This window comes from Rhipicephalus sanguineus, chromosome 2 (genome assembly GCF_013339695.2).
Source record: "Rhipicephalus sanguineus isolate Rsan-2018 chromosome 2, BIME_Rsan_1.4, whole genome shotgun sequence".
NCBI lineage: Eukaryota > Metazoa > Arthropoda > Arachnida > Ixodida > Ixodidae > Rhipicephalus > Rhipicephalus sanguineus.
In genome coordinates, this window is record NC_051177.1 from 190,029,501 (window position 1) to 190,052,147 (window position 22,647).

The 22,647-nt window shown below is 48.3% G+C and overlaps 1 protein-coding gene across 1 annotated transcript in view; it reads right to left on the minus strand.

The window, feature by feature from the left end:
* LOC119383933 (uncharacterized) overlaps nt 1–22,647 on the minus strand; it is a 91,790-nt gene that overhangs the window by 58,202 nt on the left and 10,941 nt on the right. Inside the window, exon 2 of the mRNA XM_037652209.2 lies at nt 2,699–2,849. Coding sequence (XP_037508137.1) covers nt 2,699–2,821 — 123 coding nt within the window. The 5' untranslated portion in view covers nt 2,822–2,849. The remainder of the gene's footprint in view (nt 1–2,698; nt 2,850–22,647) is intronic.

The following is a 22,647-nucleotide window of genomic DNA, read 5'->3' on the forward strand; positions in this document are numbered from 1 at the left end:
ATAAACGACAGGATGAGGGAGCACGAACTTTCGGTGAAAAATAAACTTTCAGCACATTTGCCTGTGCATTGTGGTTCCTGCAAGTGTGAGCCTGGGTTTGCCAGTGTTTCCGTTCTTGGAAAGAGTAACGATGTCTTAGCGCGTGAAATTATGGAAGCATACTATATTAGAAAGAAGAAAGAATGCTGTGTTAGTGACACATCTGTTGCTCTGCGTGTGGGTGAATTTAGTTTCATCGATTCATTTTTCGATTAGTTAATCTTGTTATCGCGGGTTTTTGACGAGCTTGTGAGGCGATGTGCGCGCGCAGGGTCGCTGTGGTTATATATGATGCTGATGTTCTGGGAATAAAGTTAGTTGCGAGTGACGCCCTTTCTGTCCTGTCTTACTTTTTTTCCTTGATGGTACGCGTCTTTTTGGTTTTTCAGTTAGACAGGCTTGCTGAACAAATGGTATCATCGCGGTTACATTTCATACAATTGGCTATACAGATAAAAATCTTTAATGAACAGGTACAGTTTTAGCCGGTTTGGGATCCACTGTTCATGAAATGCACTGCTCTAATACCCTTTTAGAACACCGCGTTATCTGAAACTTCCTTCTGTGTAATTCTTGTTGTACGCCTGTAAAGGCGGCCTTGAGTGTTTTCTTCGCTATGTATGTACTATCGCGATGAAAAGAAACGTGAACAGTGCGCAAACTACGCGCTCTGCGTTTTCGCATTTCTTTTCAATAGGGTGTAGCCGGGATGGTAATAAAAAACCAGTAGAGTCATTAGTAATACAATCAAGGGCCATTCTACCATCTTTTTATTGCAACGAAGATAAGAACGCGATGAAAACGCGCCGCGCTTTTCGCGTTGCGTTGCTTCCGCTCTCTACATTACGCACAATTGTAATAGTTACCATAAAAATAATAAAGCACGGGCGTAGGCCTGTTTTAGAGCATTTGCATGCCCCGCAAACGTCCTTGGTTCGATTCCCACTCGAACTGAAGATCTTTATGATTTACTTCTTTGCATCTATCTCAAATTTTTGCTCACGTACACGGCTGAGTTTTCGCTCACAAGCGGCCACGCCGACTCCGGCACCGACACCGCAGTTTTTGCAAAGCGAGCTCTTTAACGCTATCGCGTTTAAATATTACGCGCATATGCGACCTTTTTTATTCTGTTATTGCCACGCGCCTGATATTTCCGGTCTCGAAAGTACAGAGCCTCGGCCATCTTCAAGCTCCAGGGTCAGCTAAGGTTGGTTACGAGGCCCCAGGCCGGATAGGGGCGTAGCCAGACGTATATGCCGGGTAGGAGTGGGGCTGGTGGTTCGACCTTTTCTTTATATGTTTTTGCGTATGCTTGCATTATGAGGAGATAGATATACATACAAAATGTAAATATATGAGCAGTGTCTGTAACACAACCCTGGCTAAGCCATTGAAGGCGCAAACCCGGTGAAAAGCTCTCTCGAGGACGTAACTTCACAAGCGAACTATCAGACAATACCTCGTTCTATATACATATACAAATGGTCCATCTCTGTCCTCTCTCCGTCCATAATTGCCCCTTCACGCACTGATGACTGCCGTTGAGGTGTCCGCTGCTCGTGCAAGACCGCGTGAATTGAATTCTGAAAATTTGTGCTGCGGTTTTCATGATCATGTGCAGCAAACAATCGCCAGTACCACCTAAGCAAGCTTATATCGCGTTATTGAGGCAATATTCATTCCTGTAGCCTTGAATACCCTGCGCGAGTGGTAAAGTTAATTGCTGCGGCCAAATGCAAGGTAAGAGAATTTGGTTTAGCGCCTTTGTTTGCGCGTATCTTCGCGCATGCATAGTTAAACCTTGCGCTCTTTTTCTCAAGGACGCTTAGTATCCGTTTTGTGTTATCTTGTCAAATGCTGCCATGAGCCCTCCTCACAACAGTTTGCAAGTGAACAAAATGAACATTGCTCCATTCGCCTGGTTTTAGAGTTCACTCTCCGTGCTCATGATCTTTCTTATGAAGCATCAAGGAAACCTGAAAAATTCTTGCGCCGAACCACTTATTAAGGGACCACTTCAATTCTTCAGAACGTTATGCTGACACTAGCTCTCACGGTCTCTCTCGCGAAGTCCACACGAGCATGTTAGCTGGCATAAGTACCGCTGAAGTGTAGTACCCACAGCTGCAGTCAGCCACTGCTTCTAGTCTCACTGCATAGTCTGATTGTAGGTAGTGGCTCGAGACGTAGTAAATGTCTGTCTATCGAACGCATCGTAAAACGCACATTGTGGGTCACAGTTGGGCCTTTCTCAGGTGTGATGATGGCACGTTTATCTTCGGTTGCTTTACTGTTGTCGTCGTTAGCGGGTTTCACCACAGCGATAGTTTATTGCTCGTGATAGATGACCAATTCCAACCGTTGGACGAAAGGAAATTAAGGGAAAGTAAAGTGCCGTGCACACAAGTGAGGCGTGTGCTATACACAGCGTCGGATCGTTGCGCACTGTTCGCTCTAACCAACTTAAGTATTGTATTAATTAGTTGGAATAACGATAAGCGATACTCTACAATTTCTGTTACATGGCGCGGAGAAACGATGAATACTACAGCTCTGTTAGAGAGTCGGCGCTCATATTTAAACGTAAGGCAATAAAGATATGGCGGGAAGGCGCACGGAATATAGGGATTGCGTCAAAAATGAAGAGACCGCTTACCAGAGCAATGTTGTCCGGATCCGTGAGCAACTTTTGTTTCGCGAGAGTGTAGAAAGAGCACAGTGGAATTTTGATGTCGGGGTATGGCGAGTAGATGACGTTGTCTTCGATGCGAGCCTTCATCTTCGGGGTTTTTCACGTTGAAACCAGCCTAAAAAATTAAAGAATTACATGTGTCACCAAAGTAATTTTTGATCATAACCGTCAAATACATGGGCGACATAAAATCTCACGGAACATTCGCAGGGCCATTTTCTTTCGTGAACTGTACTTCGAGATAACAACAACGCAGGCTTATTTATCTGGGCTCTTCCTTTGCTTTCGTCAGCATACACTTAATATGGGTAGTTCGCCACAAGAAACCCGCTCGTCGACCTCACTGGGGTTTCGCTCTGACCTTCACAAGAGGTTAGCGATCTCATGTTTCCTTTTTCACGCGCCCAGCTAACCTCGGATTTATCGCAGAATATTAAGACAGTATTATTTGTTCCGAAAGCGCTGGCGTCCTAAAAAAGTTCATGTCGATTTTTTCCATGGCACGCTACAATTTGTTTATCACAGTGGTTAGCGTTATGATAAGGAGTCTCTTTGTGGGAATTTCAAGCTTTTAGCATTAGCGCAGCAATTTCTTATACCACTTAAGACCGTTTGCAGCGCTGCATCTCCATCTTTATACATTTTATGTGGTTGTAACAACTTCAGTGACCTAAACATGTGTTGTTAACTTGTTCAGATATTTGGTTACGTCGATTGGCCATACCGCTTTCCCAAGGTTCTTCCTCAATGTAAAACATACCCCATTTTAATTCAGTATTTACATACTTCACATATATGTTTCGAAGCAAATATAATCCACGCGTTTAACCGTAATCAAAGTTAGTCTGTCCTTTTTACACGAGTTATCAAATGTTCATAAAAATACGCATTCATATGCCCCTCGTTCCCGTATAACGGGAGGAGGTCAGTGTGCGGGCAAATGGTTCTATGCAGAGAACGTCATACCCACTTCCCACTCATTTAATTTCATTTCAGCAATTAGCTGTTGAGTTGCGAAAACCTTCTTCATGAGCACAGCGCAAAAATTTCATCAATCCATGCTCACGTTACAAATAATGCTACAGTCAAACTCGACTACTTCAAACTCGGCTAGATTGAGTTCGATATAAATCTTTTATATCGAACTATTTTCAAACACGACAATGCTTTAGCGACAATGCATATGAACATATGTGGCAACGCAGGAACACTTGACATTTCGAACATTGGGCAGTGCGATACGCCCAAGAAGTTGGCTTTCTCTCATAAGAAGTTGGCGTTTTCTCACGGAAGAGAACTTTCCCGAAAGCATGTGGGAAAGAGAGTTGTGTGATTGGGATGGCGCTAGAGCTGTGCACGGGCCGTATTTCCGAGCCCGAGCACGGCCCGGGCCCGCTGACTTTGTCGAAGGCCCGCCCGAGCCCGACGCCAAAGGGCTGCGAGCCCGCCCGGCCCGGCCCGACGTACGAAAAGACAATCCCGGGCCCGGCCCGGCCCGGCTTTTTGAAGGTTCGCTGCGAAAACAAAACATCGTTTTCCGGTAATTTGGCATTTTATTGAGCATATCAAATATGATCAAACGACACACGACGAACAGTCTCTATTACACAGATTACAAAATACAAGCAGACGGCCTCATGCCAGCAAGTATGGAGTTCGCTCTCCAAAGCCGTCACGTGTAAGGGGTATGCCCATGCAAGCGTCAGCTTGCACGAATGCGATCTACGTCGGGTCGCTCGTCGCTGTCGCGTGCATTTTCACTCATATGGGATTTGGCCTTAAATCGAACGCGAACAGTCGCGTGGCGCCGTTACTAGCTCAGGTGGTGTTACTTCTCTGTTTGTCGGAGTGCAACAGAGGCAGTGTTTTACCTGCTCCCCATTTGCTTAAAGTAGCGGATGGAAAGGAAAAGTGGTAAAGGGCGGTCACGGAAAAGGCGCTGTATGCGTGCTGGAAAACAATTCCCGCTCATTCTCTATATTTCGGGCTTGCGTCGGGCTTTGCGCCGGGCCCGAGCCCGGCCCGATAAAACTCCAAGTAGCCCGAGTCCGGCCCGGGCCCGAGGTGAAAACACGTCGGCCCGCCCGAGCCCGGCCCGCGGGCCGGGTAGGGCTTTCGGGCTACCCGGAGCCCGTGCACATCTCTAGATGGCGCCACGCACGGCGAGTAGAAACGAACGCATAACAGCATGCTTTCTGATATGATTCTTCGTCGTCGCGGCCGTCGTGTGGTGTCGCCGATGGCTTCTCAACTCCCTTTTTAGCTCAATGGCTGCCGTAAAAACATAAGAATGTGGCTGTTCTCCGCGAAGCTGGCGATAAGCAACACAGCCGAACGCAGAGAAATGTGACGACGCTGCTGCGTACAGCATCCCGAGACTGCAGACTCAGTATGATAGTGAAAAACAACGCCAGCATTAGGGCCAAGGCAGTCGCGTCTTCCGGCACTCGACGAGTAAGCGCAGCTGTGTTTTAAGATTACATTCACGCTTCATTTTCTCGCGTACAACCCGCCCCTTCATATAATCAGCACCACCACCCACTTATTCTTCGTTTCGGTACCTGTTTAAAGTTAGCACGCTAATCTCTTTGGAGGTCGCTTCGTTACATTACGAAAACAACATCCATTGCACATAAGATCAATTGAACCTTCTGCATAATCAATGTCTCTAGACTGAATATCAATACCCTGCGTATGTCTGCAGCCGATCAGTTTGGTGAAGGCACTACTATGTTTGATGGGTCTTTCGACATGGCAGCGTTTTTGTAATATTTTTCTTTGCTTGAAATGAACACATCTTGAAACGAATTGCGCATGCATTTTGAGCATACAGTTTTATTCTTTTACAGCGAAAGCTGTTATGAGATTCCAACAACAGCCGTTTTTGGCGTCGTATTTGTCCGCCGCCGCCGCCGGTGTCCGTAACCGCCATCGCGCGAAGTAAGAAACAACATCCAGAATGGAACGGGATTCCAACCTGGGCCCTCTGCGTGGCAGCCACAGCGCCATACCGGCGCTTGAAACTCCTTTGCAAAACGACCCTATACAGGAATCAGGTCGGGAAGGAACCACATTAACATATGTAACATTGCGTAGCAGAAGAGCAAAATAACAACTAGGCTCACCAGGCGTCAGACTAACCAGGCGTCACTTAATGCAGGTGTCACATAATTAACCAGGCGTCACATAATGCACATTGCGCAACGAGTGGACAGTTAAATGCTTCCAACCTATTACAAAGGGCTCAGCCATAATTCTTCAGCATCATCAGGCACAGCACCAACAATGTTCATATAATGCCTCGCAGATGTGTAGCGGGTACCACCGTTCTTCGCAGAATGACGAAAATTGACAAAGCGGCTGCCTCCCTACTTCACAAAATTTATGATTTTTGATAGCGTAGTGGGTACTTCGCATGTGTATTTGTGTTAGTTGCCAAGGAAGCCCATAAGGCCCCCAAGATGCATTAACTAAGGGCCTCAATAAGGTTTCCTAATATTTCCCTCTATTTCCCTCTAATATTTCCCTAATATTTCCCTCTCTCTCTCTTTCTCACGTTAACTTATGTGTTCGGGTATTTATTAGACGGCAGTCAGCGATAATGCGTAATGGCGACAGCCACGGCCAGACACGAACTCTCAGCGCGAGCGGCGTCCTTTCAGGGGAAACCAAAGAGGACGACCAACCATAGAAGGCGCTGGAGAGCGCAACCCATTGCTAAGTTCGAAGGCTTCGCCACAATGGTGGCGCAAAGGTGGCTGTAATCCCGTACCTTCAAAAATAGTCTCACAATTTAAAGAAGGTCGGGCAGCGTTCGGGGGTAAAGGTTGCGTTTTCGGCACCTAACAAGCTTTTGAGTTTGTGTAAGTTGAGTTGTGCGACAAGGAAGCGGAAACCTGTTTGCTCCATCAGACACAAAAACGCTTACGTCTCGTGCATAAGAGGCGTTGTTTACAACATTCCTCTTTCATGTGGGTAGTCATTACATAGGCCAGACTGTCAGATGCCTCAACGTTCGCTTGCTCGAGCACAAGAAGAAAATCAGGAACACTGCCATTGACGGACACCTTGCCGTCCATTGTAAGAAGTGTGACGCGAAGCCACAGTGCGCTCCACTGTTCAATCAGACAGTTGTTCTGCATCGGCACCGTGACAAAACGGCCAGAGAAATCGTAGAGGCGTCAGAGATAGCCAGGGCAGGTAACAAATGTGTCAGTATTCAGTCTGTCCTTTTATCTGTGAAAGAGTATGAGTTCTTGGCATAGACACGTGTTTATCACCTTCTTTCATTTCATTATTGCAGCTTCAAAGGGTGATTATGTATGCTCTGTTTCTGCAATAAAAACCTTTGTTGATAGTGAGCGCTTGTCCTGGTCACTTCCTTGTCCCGTGTTCTTTGTTGCGCTATGGTTGCTGATGAACGAAAAGGGAGCCGCCTGGCGACCTAACAGCTTTTCACTGTGAGCGGGTCATAGTATGCCTTGAGGCGCTCCACGTTGACAATGTCGCGCCCTCGACGGCGCATATCTGAAGATGGTTCGACGGGTTCGACCAGGAAGTTGACTGGGGATGTGCGCTCGACGACACGGTAGGGGCCTTCGTATTTCGGCAGCAGTTTTGAAGAGAGGCCACTTGAAGTGGTAGGGACCGAGAGCCATACGAGCGCTCGAGGGAGGAACGTGGGCGCAGAAGTGGTGGTGCCATCACGAATGCTCTTCCGCAGCTCTTGTTCATGCGTCGTAAATGTCTTGTCAAGCTCTCGACACTCTTCAGCAAGCCTGGCTGTGTCAGAAATAGGCGAACACTCAGATGGATCCGGCTTGAATGGAAGTATTGTGTCGATGATGTGCGACGGGTGCCTTCCGTACAGTAAGAAGAAGGGTGAAAAACCAGTAGTGCTCTGAGGGGCGCTGTTATAGGCGTAAGTGACGATGGGCAGAATGGCATCCCACTTGGTGTGATCGGCGGTGACGTACATTGAGAGCATGTCACCGAGCGTGTGGTTAAAGCGTTCGGTAAGGCCATTCGTCTGCGGGTGGTAATCAGTAGTTTTGCGGTGAGCAGCAGGCACTCTGAGAATGCCTCCTACGACTTCCGACAAGAAGACACGGCCTCGATCGCTGTGAAGCTCTTGGGGTAGACCGTGACGCCGTACCAATAGGTGTAGTAGGAAAGAGGCAACATCGCGCGCTGTAGCCGCTGGGAGGGCGGCGGTTTCGGCGTATCGCGTTAGATGGTCAAACGACGATGGCCCAGCGGTTACCAGCCGAAACCAGAGGAAGTGGTCCATACAAATCGATGCCCACGTGCCCAAACAGACGGTTAGGGCAAGGTAATGGTTATAGACCTGCTAGCGACACGTGCCTTGCAGGTTTTCGGCGTTGGCAATCGAGGCAGGAGTGAACGAACTTCCGCGACGTATACCTCGCCAGAAGTATCGTTGTCGAATGCGGTGTTTAAGTTTTGGATACCCCAGAGTGTGCGCATTGCGGGTGAGAGTGGAAGGAGTGGAAGCATAGTGCATGATGGTCGGTGACGACATCAAATGGGAGACCATACAAATAAGGTCGAAACTTTGTAAGGGCCCAGATGATATTCAGACACTCTTTTTCCGTGACTGTGTAATTGGTCTCGGTTCTAGTAAGCGTACGGCTAGCGTAGGCCACGACACATTCGGGGAACCATGGTTTGCGCTGCGCAAGGACAGCGCCCAAGCCCACACCGCTGGCGTCCGTGTGTACCTCCGTTGGGGCCGTAGGACCGTAGTGGCGTAGTATGGGAGGAGACGTCAACAAACGACGGAGCTTTGCGAACGCGTCGTCACACTCGGACGACCACAAATTTAGGGCTCCGTTACTTCCAAGGAGCTTCGTCAGCGGCGATATGATGGTGGCAAAGTTTCGTATGAAGCGTCGAAAGTACGAACACAGTCCGACGAAACTGCGCAGTTCTTTGACGGATGTAGGTTTGGGAATTTCTGCCACGGCCCCAAGCTTTGCCGGATCGGGAAAGATTCCGTCCTTGGACACGACGTAGCCGAGGATTATCAGCTGCAGTGCTGCAAATTGCCACGTCTTCAGATTCAGTTGGAGGCCGGCGTTGCTCAAACGCGTCAAAACATGCCTCAGACGTTGGAGATGCGTGGAGAAGTCCGGAGCGAAAACCACGACGTCATACAGGTAGCACAGCACGTGTGCCATTGCAAGTTGCACAGAACGGTGTCCATCATGCGCTCGAAGCTCGCGGGCGCATTACACAGACCAAACGACATGACGTTGAACTCGTACAAGCCGTCGGGCGTGACAAAGGCTGTCTTCGGTCTAGCGTCATCCGCCATGGGTACTTGCCAGTACCCCGAGCGCAAATCAAGAGATGAAAAGAATTCGGCTCCTTGCAGGCTGTCAATCGCGTCGTCGATTCGCCGCAGCGGATAAACATCCTTGCGAGTGATCTTGTTGAGCCGTCGGTAGTCCACACAGAACCGCACGGAACCGGCCTTCTTCGCAACGAGAACAACGGGAGACGCTCATGGGCTGTCTGAGGGCCGAATAACGTCGCGTCGAAGCATATCGTCGACTTGCTCATTAATGACCCGACGTTCTGCGGGAGGCACACGATATGGACGTCGCCGCAGTGGTGGTTGGGCGCTAGTGTCGATGCGATGCCTAACAGCGGAAGTGCGGCCGAGAGAAATTTGCCCGACATCAAAAGAAGAACGAAATCCTTCCAGGAGGCACTGAAGTGGAGAATGCTGGACCGATGTGAGGTTGTCAGCAATACAGGACCTAAACACATCAGCAGGTGACGAATCGGACGTGGAAAATTAACAGCACTGAGCGTACGGGCACTGGGACAATGCGTGTCATCGAGTGCGTCCAGAACTTGTGCGTCTTCGAGGGGTTCCATTCTGCCGAGACATTCACCTCGCACCTACGTAACAGTGTATCGAGATGGGTTGTTAACAAAAATAGCGGTGCTGCCCTGAGTGACTTGGCGGTCGCGAAAGGTACCAGCAAGCCTTTCCTTGTGCAAACGTGGTCAGATGGCGAAATGAGTGCAATGGTGTCGGAGAGACCGGCGCAGTCGACTGACACAGCCGTGGACGAGTTTGGAGGTACTTTGGCATCGTCTTTGACGAGGATCTTGCTCGATACCGATGAAGTGTCCGCCGGCGCCAAATCTGAGAACGGGGAGGGTTCGATTTCGGCTGGTGTGCAATGAATTACGGCGTCGTGGCGGGAGAGAAAATCTCATCCCAGGATGACGTCGTCAGAGCATGCAGCAATTATAATGAACTCGACGTCGTACAGAACGTCCTGAATGACAACGCGAGCTGTGCATATTGCATTGGGATAAATACTCTGGGAGCTGGCTGTACGAAGCGACATTCCAGAAAGTGGCGTCCTCACTTTTCGTAGTAATAGGCTCAATTTTTGGTCCATAACGTATACGGCGGCTCCAGTGTCGACAAAGGCAGATGCGGGAACACCGTCGACAAACACGTCTATCACGTTCGATGGGCTTCGCTGGGGGCTTTCGCAGTTCGATAGCGTCGCAGCCCTTGCCTCGTGGACTGTGACGACTAGTTTTCCTGGTCGCGTGCGACCGGACGTGGGCGCATCGGCGACAGTGACCGACGTCGTGGAGACGGAGAGCTCCGAGTAGATGGAACTTGGCGTGACGTCGGTGACAGAGGCGTAGGTGGGGCGTAAAATGTGCAGTTTGACTGGCTGGTGACGCGCGACACGACTTGAGGCGGCTGGACGCGATTGCAATAATGCGCCACGTAGCCGGCGTAACCGCATGCGAAGCATATGGGGTGATTGTCAGGTGTGCGCCATCGGTTTGCTGGAGAAGGGCCCGCTCATGGCGCAGGACGTGATTGACGGGGTGGCGACTGATATGACTACATCGTGGGCTGCAGTCGTGGCCTCTGCATGACGTCGGCGTAGGTAGGCGGCACAGCCGCTTCGAAGGACTGATGTCTAGCGGCGGCTTCGGCGTAACTGTGGGGGCTGCCGTAGGTATTACTGGGGACGTCCTGGCGACAACATGGGCGTAACACAGTGGTGCAGGAGCCGGATGGTGCTTGTGGTACTCAGGCATGACCTCTGCGATTTCGTGCTCAATCGCTCGACGGAGGGGAGGGAGAAGTGTGGTTGATGGCTGTCCAGCAGTGAGAAGTCCAGCAGAGAGAAGTGGCGCGCGATTTCCTCGCGCACGAATGACTTCACCTCTGCGAGCAAGGCGGAGTATTCGGATATGGTCGACAAGCCAGCGAGCTCGGCGTCGCGGGATGGAGAGCGATGGGTCATCGACCGCTGCCGGCGCAGCTCCTCGTAGCTCTGGCAGAGCGTTATGACCTCGGCCACTGTGCTGGTGTTTTTGGCGAGCAGCATCGTGAAGGCATCGTCGTCGATGCCTTTCATAATGTGTCACAGCTCCCCAGATTCCGCCATGGTGACGTCGGCTTTCTTACACAAATCGAGGATGTCTCCAATGTAGCTGGTAAAGGTTTCGCCGGCCTGCTGAGCTCGTTCTTGCAAACGCTGTTCGGCCTGCAGCTTACGAACGGCAGGGCGGCCAAACACGTTGATAATGGCGGTCTTGAAGTCGGACCACATCGTAAAATTGCATGCATGGCTGTTGTACCACAGGCCGGCCACACCCGCGAGGTAGAAAACCAAGTTCGTCAATTTTCCTGCCTCGTCCTATTTATTGGGGACACTCACGCGTTCATAAATCGCGACCCAGTCCTCCACGTTGGTCCCATCTGGGCCAGTCAACACAGGGGGTCGCGGATACGAGGGACACCGGGACATGAGGTCGGTGCAGGCGGAGGCGTCTGCTGGGCCGCGTCTTGAGGCATGGTACCTGGGCAACCCATTGCTAAGTTCGAAGGCTTTGCCACATATGTTATATAGCGTGGTAAGAGAGCGAAATAACGACTGGGAGTCACACAATGCAAATTACGCAACTAGTGGGTCGTGTAAAGATTCCACCTCATTACAAAGTACTCAGCCATAAATCATAATCGGCGGCCGCATCAACAAAGTGCACATATTGCGTTATAGGTGTGTAGTAGGTGCCTCACTTCTCCGCAAAATGACTAATAGTGGCAAGGTCGGTATTTTCCAACTTCAGATAAAAGTCACAGTTTCGCCGCAACGGCGAAGCAATGAATGCGAGAGCAACAAATTGGAATGTAAGGCGGAGAACGGAAAGGAGCTCGAAATTTCTAGCGCATCGCTCAAGCGCAAAGGACGCACGAAAAGAACACATACAGGACGAGCGCGAACTATCAAGTGGCACAGCTCGACCGTTAGAGCGCGCTGCTTAAACATAAAGAAAGCCGCACGAAACGAACGCGCATATGTACAAAGGACGAGCGCGAAGTAACAGCTGTCACAGTTGTAACTTCTTCGGGTTTGAACAGCGCGCTCATTTCGCAAACGCGGCCGCTGCAGCGAGCGAAGTGACCTTCGTACGCTCTGTAACTTTAGCGCAGACGCCGCGGTGCAAGCACAAGACATACAAACCACCCCCCTCACGAGATAATTGCGCGCGCAGGCGACGACGCCCTGTAGGGCAAAGTGCACTTCACGCGCCTCGCGTGGCAGGAAGCGCGCCCGCATCGCAATGAGCGGAGCGATGAGCTTTAAAGCGCTGCCCTCGCGTCCTTCGCGCCATCTCGCTGGTGACCAAGCAAGCAAGCTGAAGTGAATGGTGTACATAAATAACACGCCATTAGCACGCTTGGAGACTTCATCTTCCTGGCCTAGCCGCCTAACGCCGCAGGCTGCGGAGCGAGAGGTCGATCGTTCGACTCCGTGCGTTGTGACGTGTTTTTCTGAAATATTTTTCTTTGTGGCTTTTATATATACATACATACATATACGGGACATGACGTTTTTTTATGTAAGTGTAGAGCAAGAATCACTGCATAATAAATAAATAATATTAAAGTGCTAATTACGATTAATTACTGTAACTCGCGAAAAACAACGCGTTACTTTATTTTCCATCTTGTAACGTAATATCGAGTGCTTGGGAATTATATTGTGCGAAGCGGACACATTTGCAGACAATCCATCATAATTCACCTGTAAAAGAGTTAAATACATTGTGAAAAGCATGCTTCAATGACATGTAAAGACAAAATCATAGTGACGTGCAGATCGCGAGCGGCAACGCGTGCGCGGTAACGTCGCGTCCAATTGTTCTGCAGTGCCTGCACTTGCTCTTCTACGTCCCTGCCGTCGTCTTCTTCGTCTTTCTGGGACGACGATGACTATTTGACGGGTCGCGAGACTCATGGCGTAGTTTTTAGCTTCTTTACATACAACCACAATTTATCTCATTATCGCTATAGGTGTTACCTTTCGCGTTCACTAGCACGGCACATACTGTAAATTTATTTTGAATGTTTTCAAGGCTATGTTAGTCATTGATATTTTTTGTATGATGCAAGTACCTACACTACTTAATCCAAGAATCCATTTCGCCGTCCAACTTTATCGCTAGTACACAATAATAACAAAACAAAACGTTTCCTGTGGAGCCCTGACTTGCCATATATATATATCGCTTTAAAATAGTACTGACGGCCTTTTTTGAAGTTGAGCTTACTCAGTCATACCAATCTCCTGAATACACAGACAGCTCGGAGCAAATGTGAAGCTGAGGAACTGAGAATAACATTCAATATTTTTACATTAAAGTACGTTTTCGCATAGCGCATCTACCAACATTAACGATAGCGTCACTTGAACCTTAAGTATCAATTCTGGTGGCTTCACGCATCGGTATGGCTAGTTGTGATGACGTCAGGCAGCAATAAATAAAAAACAGCCGCTCGTGCCTCGCCAACGGAATCACGGAGTGGAGCGGCTGCATAAAAGTCACGATATCCAATGCAAGAATATGACGAGAAGCTCATACTGTGTCGCTAGGGTGCAGTAGGAACCGAAACATCCTTTTTAAACGTATTGTAATTATTTCTTTCCGAGCGTACTCACACTTACCAGTACATTTCCAGGTCTCTTGAGGGCTTGTCCTTTCATTTCAATCAAAATTTTCACGTCAATGCCTTAAAGACTAACTTTCATAGCTTAGAGATAATAACTCTCATTATAGATAATCTTCGTTTCAGTACCAATATAAAGTTACGAAGCTAACTCTCTTTGGAAGTCATTAAACTCTGTTCGAGGAGTCGTGGGCGTCGCCACTCTCAAAAAGAGGGCTAACGTCTATTTTTAAAGAGAGTTATATATGTAGCACTTTAGGAATCACCAATACGAGTAATAGGCGCTCTTTTTTATATGGTGTAGTGGCTAAAAAAGAAGCAGCGGAAACGCACACACAAACACGCACACCCACACGGACACACACTCACGCGAAGTGCACTCCAGCGAATTGTTATGGCTGGCATGCCTGCCATAACACTGCAATGGCAATAGCAATAAGCCTACTACAATTGCTGTCGTAAAAGGCTCAAGCGGTCAACGTGCAATTTCCCTGAGGCGCTCGCTGCTCAAGTCACCTACTGATTGTGGCACGAATTCTTATACAGTGTTTAGAGTGTAGTCTGCATAAGCTCGTACTCAAGCCGGTAAACTACTTGGTATTGACGTCGCGGCAACACAACAGATTATATCGCAAAGTAAGGTTGGATAAAAACGCTTCGATAAAAGGATTAAGTCATGCTAATTTCGTTGTGTAGCTACAATACCGGAAAAATTCAAGAGCTCTTTTTGAAGTGCTTATGCCTATTGACTGGAGTGTATTAATCGAGTGAACAAGATATGACTGCATATTTCCTGTTTTTCAGGGACGGGAAAATTGTCTGGAGTATCTAAAGTTTGAGCCCATCGAAGTTGTGTCATTCCTAATAAAAATGCTGTGCCACTGCCTTCGCTATTGTATTCGTCTTGTCCGCGCGATGGACGTTTAATCTACCATTAACTGATTGCCCTGTTTCGTCAATGTACTGCTTGTGACTCGGTTGTTCACCAGAATATCCATGTTCACAGTGAACGCCACTTGTTTAGCTGCTGCCACGTGTGATGCGAAATCCAATGGCGTGTTTTGCGTTTTTCCTGAATCCGGAATGATTCACGACATGCCCCAATCCCTCCGCTTTGAGCACGAAGAAAAACACCAGCAGCATGTGTGCACCACCGCCTTCCCGTGGTTATCTCTCCTTCATTGATGTATACCTTATTGCTCACCCACTTTGACCGGCCAGCCTGTCTCCATGTCCCCTACCTGCCCACTCTTTTCTGACCACCTACCCTCTTGCCTATTGTCCTCTTATTTTCACTTTCCTCTTTTCCCTCGTCTCCTTTTGGGTTAGGGGCGCGTGGGCAAAGTGAACCGATGCACACAGCTAAAGAAAAAAGTTGCTGCCTTGAAGAAGAGAATAACATTTGTCGAAACGTTGGCTCTTGCGATACCCTCTGTTCGATTACTTTTCATTCGCCCCTTGTATTTATTTTAATGACAAATTTCGTACCCTTTCAATCAGAAATTTTATAGCATTTGATTCCCATCTATGGAAATGTCGTTTAACATTGCCTGTTACTGCAATTTTCGGTTCTGCCTTCGAAGGAGCCGTAACATAATCACCCGTTGCGAATATTGTCTAGGCTACTAACGGCTAGAATGAAAGCCGGGTTAGCGCAGTTTGCATTTGTCATTCAAGAAACATTAGTCCAGCGAGAATTGCATCGCAGATGGTCTGAGCTAGAGTTATTATTGCGATAGCAATTATATGGACAGTCTCGACGGGTTTTTCACGTCGCCGTCGGTGTTGCCGCCGCCGTCATCGCCCGTATGAAGTCCAAATTAATGAGATCCCGCCGCGCATCGTGTGTTCTACCGCGGGCAAAAGCGCGCGAGCGGGAGCGACGAACGCGGCCGAAGCAGAGATTAAACGAGCCGGTCCATTTCCGTCGCTCGGAAGGTGCATGCGATAACATCACGCCGCTCGGGAGACAGTCGAAGCAGACAGGAATCGTCCCGCCCGTCTTTAACGAGCATGAAAAATATACTGCAGAAGAACGTGTTGTTGGGCGAGTTGGTGCTTCCTGAATGACATAATGCAGTGCTAAAAACACACACACCACAAAGTAAGGAACACAAACCGACGGGACAGGCGCTACTCACAACTTTAATGAAACTACAAGATTGTGGCACATATATACACATCCCAATGCTCAAACGCAACGTCACTACCATAGGGGGCGTATCATATCAAAGATTTGAAAAAAATTGTGTTCCGCATTGTACAGGAAGACTGACGTCTGACTGACGCAATCATCATTCTTCTCTTTGATGTAGAAAGCCTCGAGAAGTTCACACGCCGTTTTATCATGGCTCGTGCCCAGAATCCTCACATCATTAAATCTTGGCACACAAGAGCAGGTCTTACAATGCGCCGAAAGATGCGCAGTGAAATCCTTCTTTAGAATGTTTGCGTGTTCCCTCATGCGGTCATTAACACATCTGCCCGTTTGTCCCACATAGGACTTCCTACAAGTTAGTGGTATTTCATACACCACCCCCGACGCACACCGAGTGTATGGGGTGGCATGCTTGACTTGGCAGCCCGTCTTTGAGGCGCCCATGATGCGGGGGCACAGTTGGGCCAGCTTTTTGGGTGCGGAAAAAACCACAGGTACATCGTACCTGTGAGCCACCTTTTTCAAATTGCGGCTCACCTTATGCAAGTAAGGCACAACAACCGGCCGTTGGCCGCTCCGCTCACCAGCTGTAGCCGCGTTTTCCCGCGCCCCTGCTTTTAGCTTGCGGTGCAGAGAACCTGCCACAGATGCAATGACCGAATGAGGGAAGCCGGCTTTTGATAGCCGTTCCAATTGGTGAAAAAAGCTGTCCCGCATCTTGTGCTCACAAGACTTTTTGAGCGAGGATCCCAGACACAGTGTGGCAATGGCCCTCTTCACCAGCTTGGAGTGGGCAGACTCGTACGGCAACAGTTCTTTTTTAGCTCTCGGTAAATAGCACCAGCAAACGTGATCCTCTGAAAAAGTTAGTCTAAAATCTACAAACTGTATGCTATTTCCAATGGGGTTCTCATGGGTAAAAGTGAGGCATTTACCATTGGCTTTAAAAACATCTATAACCTTGTCCACTTCGGAAACTTTAAAAGAGCACGCGTGGTTCATCACAATTAAAAAGTCGTCGACATATCTAAAAACCTTTAAAACAGGCGTGCCCATGAGGCAGTTGTCAATGTTCTGATCTACTTGCGATAGGAAAATGTCACAGAGTAAAGGTGCTACGCACGAACCAATACAAATGCCCTTCTTTTGAAGATACAAACGGTTGTCAAAGGTGATAAAGGTATTCTTAAGGTAAGCATCAAGTAAAACTAAAAAGCAATCTACACTTATACCCACGGCATTTTGAAACTGAACTTCCCCATTATATTCAACACATTTCTTAACCGTAGAGAAGAGAGCATCATGTGGCACATAGTAAAACAGTTCTTCAATATCTACAGAAAAAGCGTAGCCAATTCTCTGATTATCCTGAAAGAACCGACATATTTCATCGGAGTTACCAACACGAAAAGGATCACGAAGTTTCAACTGTTTCAAGCACTTCAAGAGGAATCTACTAACAAGCAATTGCCAAGTACCCCGTTCACTCACAATAGCTCTCAAAGGAACACTAGGTTTGTGCGTCTTAGCATTGAAAAAAATTGACAAAGCCCCACAAGCACTCTTATCTATGTTTCTCGCGAGTTGCTGCAAATTATTCTTATCACAGAGATTGAACATGTTCTTCTTCGCTCTTGACATGGTAACTTTAACCGGCGCGAAATTCTTGTGAACAGCCTGTGATGCTTTTTCAGTAAACAAATCCTTAGGCATTACAATAAAATTGCCCTCTTTGTCAGCCTGTAGAAGGCAAACATTATTGCCTTTAAAATACCTAGTCAAGCGCCCTAGGGGGACACTTTTGCTAAGGCAGTCTTTGTTTGCATATTTTTGTAGGCAGTCCATACCTTCTAGAAGGCATCTTTCGCGTTGCTTAGAGTTCGTAGTTCCCGCCAAACGTCTGTTCAGTGCTGCCAGCTCATGCGCGGGTATCCGAGGAGCCACACCGTATTTGGGACCTTTTCCAAGAATCCTTGCGTAGTCGTCGGGAACGGACGCACCTCCCACCACTAGCAAACCAGTAGTACTGCTGTTATTTCCGTCCTTCTCTTGAGGCTTTATAAGGTGTCCCAGTAGCTTGACCAGGATGCTATTCCAGGCAGCCTCTGTGGTTTCATGGACGGTGCGCCTAAAGCCTTGTAACTCTCTCGCCGCTATAAAGTGCGGATGACGAGAGAAGCACAACAGTTTTAGCCAGTCATGACATAGACGAATCTTGCTCCACAAATCGAACCGTAGAATTTTGAACACCCGTTTAACGCGGCTCCAAGTCGGTGTGGTAGTGCCGAAGAAGGCAACCACTTCGTTTGGGACGAAGCCTTTCCTGGTACAAAAGCCGATGTATCTCACCCGACAGGTAGCCTTCACGATGTTGGCGATGAGCGTGAACACATTAGGAAAGGTAGGAGACACAGGAAGCGGTCGTATTCTCTTACACCAGCTCTTTGTAGTTAGGCGATATCGGTTACAAAACAGTTAGCTGCCAGCCTCACTTCGTATGACACTACAATTTGTTGCTATCGCATTCATCGCTTCGCCCTTGCGGTGAAACTGTGATTTTTTTTCTACTTGCCAATAGCACTCCTATTACGTTGTCTAAGACGGCAGTGCAATGTGAACCTCGGTTTCACACTCCTGGGGCCCTGAGATAACGTATTCATAGATATGGATCAGTATACACGTAAAGTAAAATCAGTCCGAGATCTCCTTGACTGCCTGTTTTTAAGCGTAGCAGCATCTCATTATCACATAATGTTAAGGCGAAAGCCTTATATGCCTTACTAAACACAAAATTTTGCTGTCGGAAGTTTGGCTGAGAATCGATGACGCGCACGAGCTGCGTGTCTAACATGCAATAGTTAACGCAAAGTAATAACAAAGTTATGTTGTCCACAGCAGCGCAGGCATGCGCCAGTAGCCGCGACACAGCTTTGAAGCTCGTACACGAAGCCGTTTTGTCTGTGCCTGCAAGAACACGACGCCAAAACTGTCTTGTTCTGGCATGGCATGAAAGAGTGCTCCCTGAGTGGAGCCGATGCTGTCACATACCGCATATTTTACGAATGGCGAACGTAAACATGGTGTACGCAGTAGCCAGAGCAACGGAACGATCTGCTGCTTCTCGTCGGCCGCGAGGAAATGCAATAACAAAATTTTTTCAATCTGAGCAACACGGCACGCAAAACAGGTCGGCATTGCTGTTCCTATGAGCCGTGACACGTTCATACGTACGCTCCGTGTGTACACATGCGGAGTGCGCATAGCCTTCAACATGGCGGAAATGCACACGGCGGCCGCTAGATGACAGCGGAGTTTGCAAAAGGTCTATTGCCCTCTACTGCCGAAGCAGAACACGAAGAAGTCTTGCGGCGCCAATGAGCTTCGGAAACAATTTCTAAAACGATTTGGAATTGGGTACCATTTTTTTCTCCAAAAAATATTTGTTGCGTCATTACAGAAAACGACGGTTTCCAGTGACTGGTTGTTGGCTAGAGTTCTAGCTGTATTCAAATCGGCATTTAAGCTTTATATTAAACATCGCCGCTCGATGTTCATTACGTGCGCAGTATGTGAAATACACGAACACGTAATATCATAGCAGCTATTAGGGAACACAGAGGGGAATAATCACGTCTCTGCCGAACAATATAATTTTCGCCAACGCTGATCAACGGTTGCTCAGTTATTTGAAAGGGTCCACTACATCGCCGAGGGCATTAACTTGCAGGAACAGATTGGCCTAATATCTTTGGATCTCTGTAAGGCTATTGCTGGAGTCCAGCTCAAAAACAATGGAAAAACTTCACACCTTTAACATCAATGTACACATTATCAACTGGGTTGAAGCATATCACAATAACAGATAACAATTTGATGAAAGAGCTCCACATTTACTGTAACATGGGTGTTCCCCAGAGCTCGGTACTGGTAGCCACATTCTTTTTCGTGGCAGTAGTACTGAGTTACACTCTTGCTTCGCTTCCAAGCTTATTCGGTAGAGCACTTCCGGTTTTCGGAATATTCATAAAAATATTTTCAAAAGATAAATCAATGGTTGTGGCTGAAGTTAAAGGGGTCATGAAGCACCCCTTGGGCTTGGTAAAAAAATACATCCTGCAGAAAGCTCACACGGCTATGAGCTGCTCAGCCAAATATTGCAGTCGTGCGCGCCGCGTAAAGGCTTCAAGTGGAGCGCGAAGTTGCCGTGTTCTCAGGCACCCTCTTTTCAAACAGAGGCCGGTTCTCACTCTCGTCGATGGGTGTGTCGTCTGCCGGTTGACGTCACGGATCTGACTTTCCGCGTCGTAAGAGACATCGCATGCTTTTGGCCAATAGCCGACATAAATCAAGATCGGTGTTTGGATCAGATGCGCTTGTTCCCGTTTACACTGTGTATAATAGTAATTGTAGGTAAATAAACAGTCTGAAATATGGAAAATATTTGTTGCGAGTTTTCAAAGGGATGACTCACTTCCGGTAGAGGCCAACTGTCGCCTGCTGAACTCAGTGCGCCCGCGCACATTCGAGCGTAACCTAAATTTGGCCACACTGTCTTTTCGGTATGGCAGCCTCTTGTGCCTCTTCTAAAAAGACAGGGCGTGCAAACACGGAAACGAGAAAGAAGTCAGAAAGAAGTCCGTGTTTGCACGCCCTGTCTTTTTAGAATGAATACTTACTAACTAGCTCAGCTCTCTGTTATTCTAATCTTGTGCCTATCTTCTTGCGACTAGTGTTGAATGTCATAACTGGCCTCAGATCTTTCAAAACTTGTGTGTGGCATTGAGTTATAACGCCACGGGTCTCACCGAGAGTACTTTTGCTTCCAGTGGTCTTCAAAGAACAACCATCGGCCTGTGTTTAAGCTTACATAAGTCCCTTACATAATTTGTGGGGCGCAGGCCCGTAGCCAGGAATTTTTTTCGGGGAGGGGGGCGCATTTGCTGAAAACCTTGACTATTTGAGAAAAACACATATTTTTATTATTTATTTTTGGTAAAAATACGTACTTCAACAAAACTTCGGTGGGGGGGGGGGGGTAGCCCCCCCCCCTGGCCCCTGGCTACGGGCCTGGTGGGGCGTCATGCAGGCCGAAGTGGACACCTTCGGCTCCGCATTCTTCGGTTCGTCGTGTCGTGCCGGTACAAAAATAATAAACGTGTGCCCTCTTGAGTGTTTCTCCATACATCGACGATGCTTCGCTCGCCTGAAATTCGTGGATACCAGCGTGACAAAGGTATCTTCACTTGGTCGAATGTATGTGCATTGTATGGGCGTATGCTGTGGGGAAATTTTAGTAATTTCTGCAGCGAGCTGCACGCGTCCTTTGGCAGCAGCGTGTTCTGAGCAGTTCTAAGACGGCCTGTGTTTGCATTTTAGGGGTCTGAACCAGCCGCCGCGCAGAACCCGTCAGAGACGAGGACGAGACACTGAGAAACACGTCTTTATCATTGAAAGACTCGGCCGCGACTCACTGTCAACGGCCACTGAGCGCGAGCCGCGAGCGTACCCGTGTCCATCGTTCTCTTCTACCGTGGCACGCTAGCGGCTGCCGCTCCTATAGCATATAAATGTTACACACGTAGACGCCACAGTTACAAGGATATTGCAACGCGCCTACATTAGGTGCATTTAAAGCGCGCCTACTGTCGCAAGCTGCGCGCAGGGGCAACAGCGCCTTCTGAGCAGCTTAACGATAATCTATTGCCGCAATTAGCACTTATTCGCAATTCGCGCTTTAGCGTGGCATACAGTGGCTCTCTTTAGCTGATATTTTGTATTTAGTTGCTTTCATACTCAAAAAGTACCTGCTAATTAACCATTATTGTTAAGCATCACACCACCGCGTTAAAGCGAATGCCAAAAGCGTGCCCCGATGTGACGATATCGTAGTAAGGCTGGTCAAGCACAACATCTACAGATTTACCAGTGAAATGTCTCCCGCAAATTAAAAAAGTTAATGCACTTGTACTTCTCCCTTGTGAACGTCCATGTGTACTTGTCACTCCCCTTGCACAGATGATGCAGTACGAAAAATGTATGTATTACCATCTGTTATGACTGGCAGTCGGCGGCGAAGCGCTGACCATGACATTCGGCGGGCGAGGCTTTCTCACCCTGCTAGAACACCTCCATCCTTCCTGGAAACGGAATTCCCGAGACGGCAAGCGACCGACAATGGGCAGAATCTCGACCTCAAAGTCGGGGACGGCAAAGCCAGAGACAATGGGCCACCTGGGCTTGTATTGGGGTGCTGCCAAGACGACCTGACCCGTATGTTTAGACAGGAGTCGCCGCAGACCCTCTTCTGCCCTTCGGGGAAAAGAAGAGTACGAGGAACGAGCCCGAGGAACCTGTCGCCTTGCTTCCCCCACAAGCGTGCCGTTGACCACCTGACCCTTGCTGTTTCAAGAGTGCAACGACCCCTCAGCGACAGTGAAATGGACTGTGCCATGGTGGGTGGGGTCGTGTGTGATTGGTGGTCATCAAGAAGGAGGAGCCAGCCTGAGGGGTTAAAACGACGGTGCTAAGTGAGAAATGGGGCTCTGAGCCCTCGGTAACAGGCTCATTCAATTCGCTCGTCGCTGAACTCTGATCTTCTCTCGATGTAATTGAGTGTACGAAATGTGCCAGTAAAGTTGTTATTGTTTTCCCATCTTGCTATAGCATCAGTTCCTCTACCCGGAAACTCGACTACGCTACCAAACGGAGTCCGGGTACGACGCTTCCCTA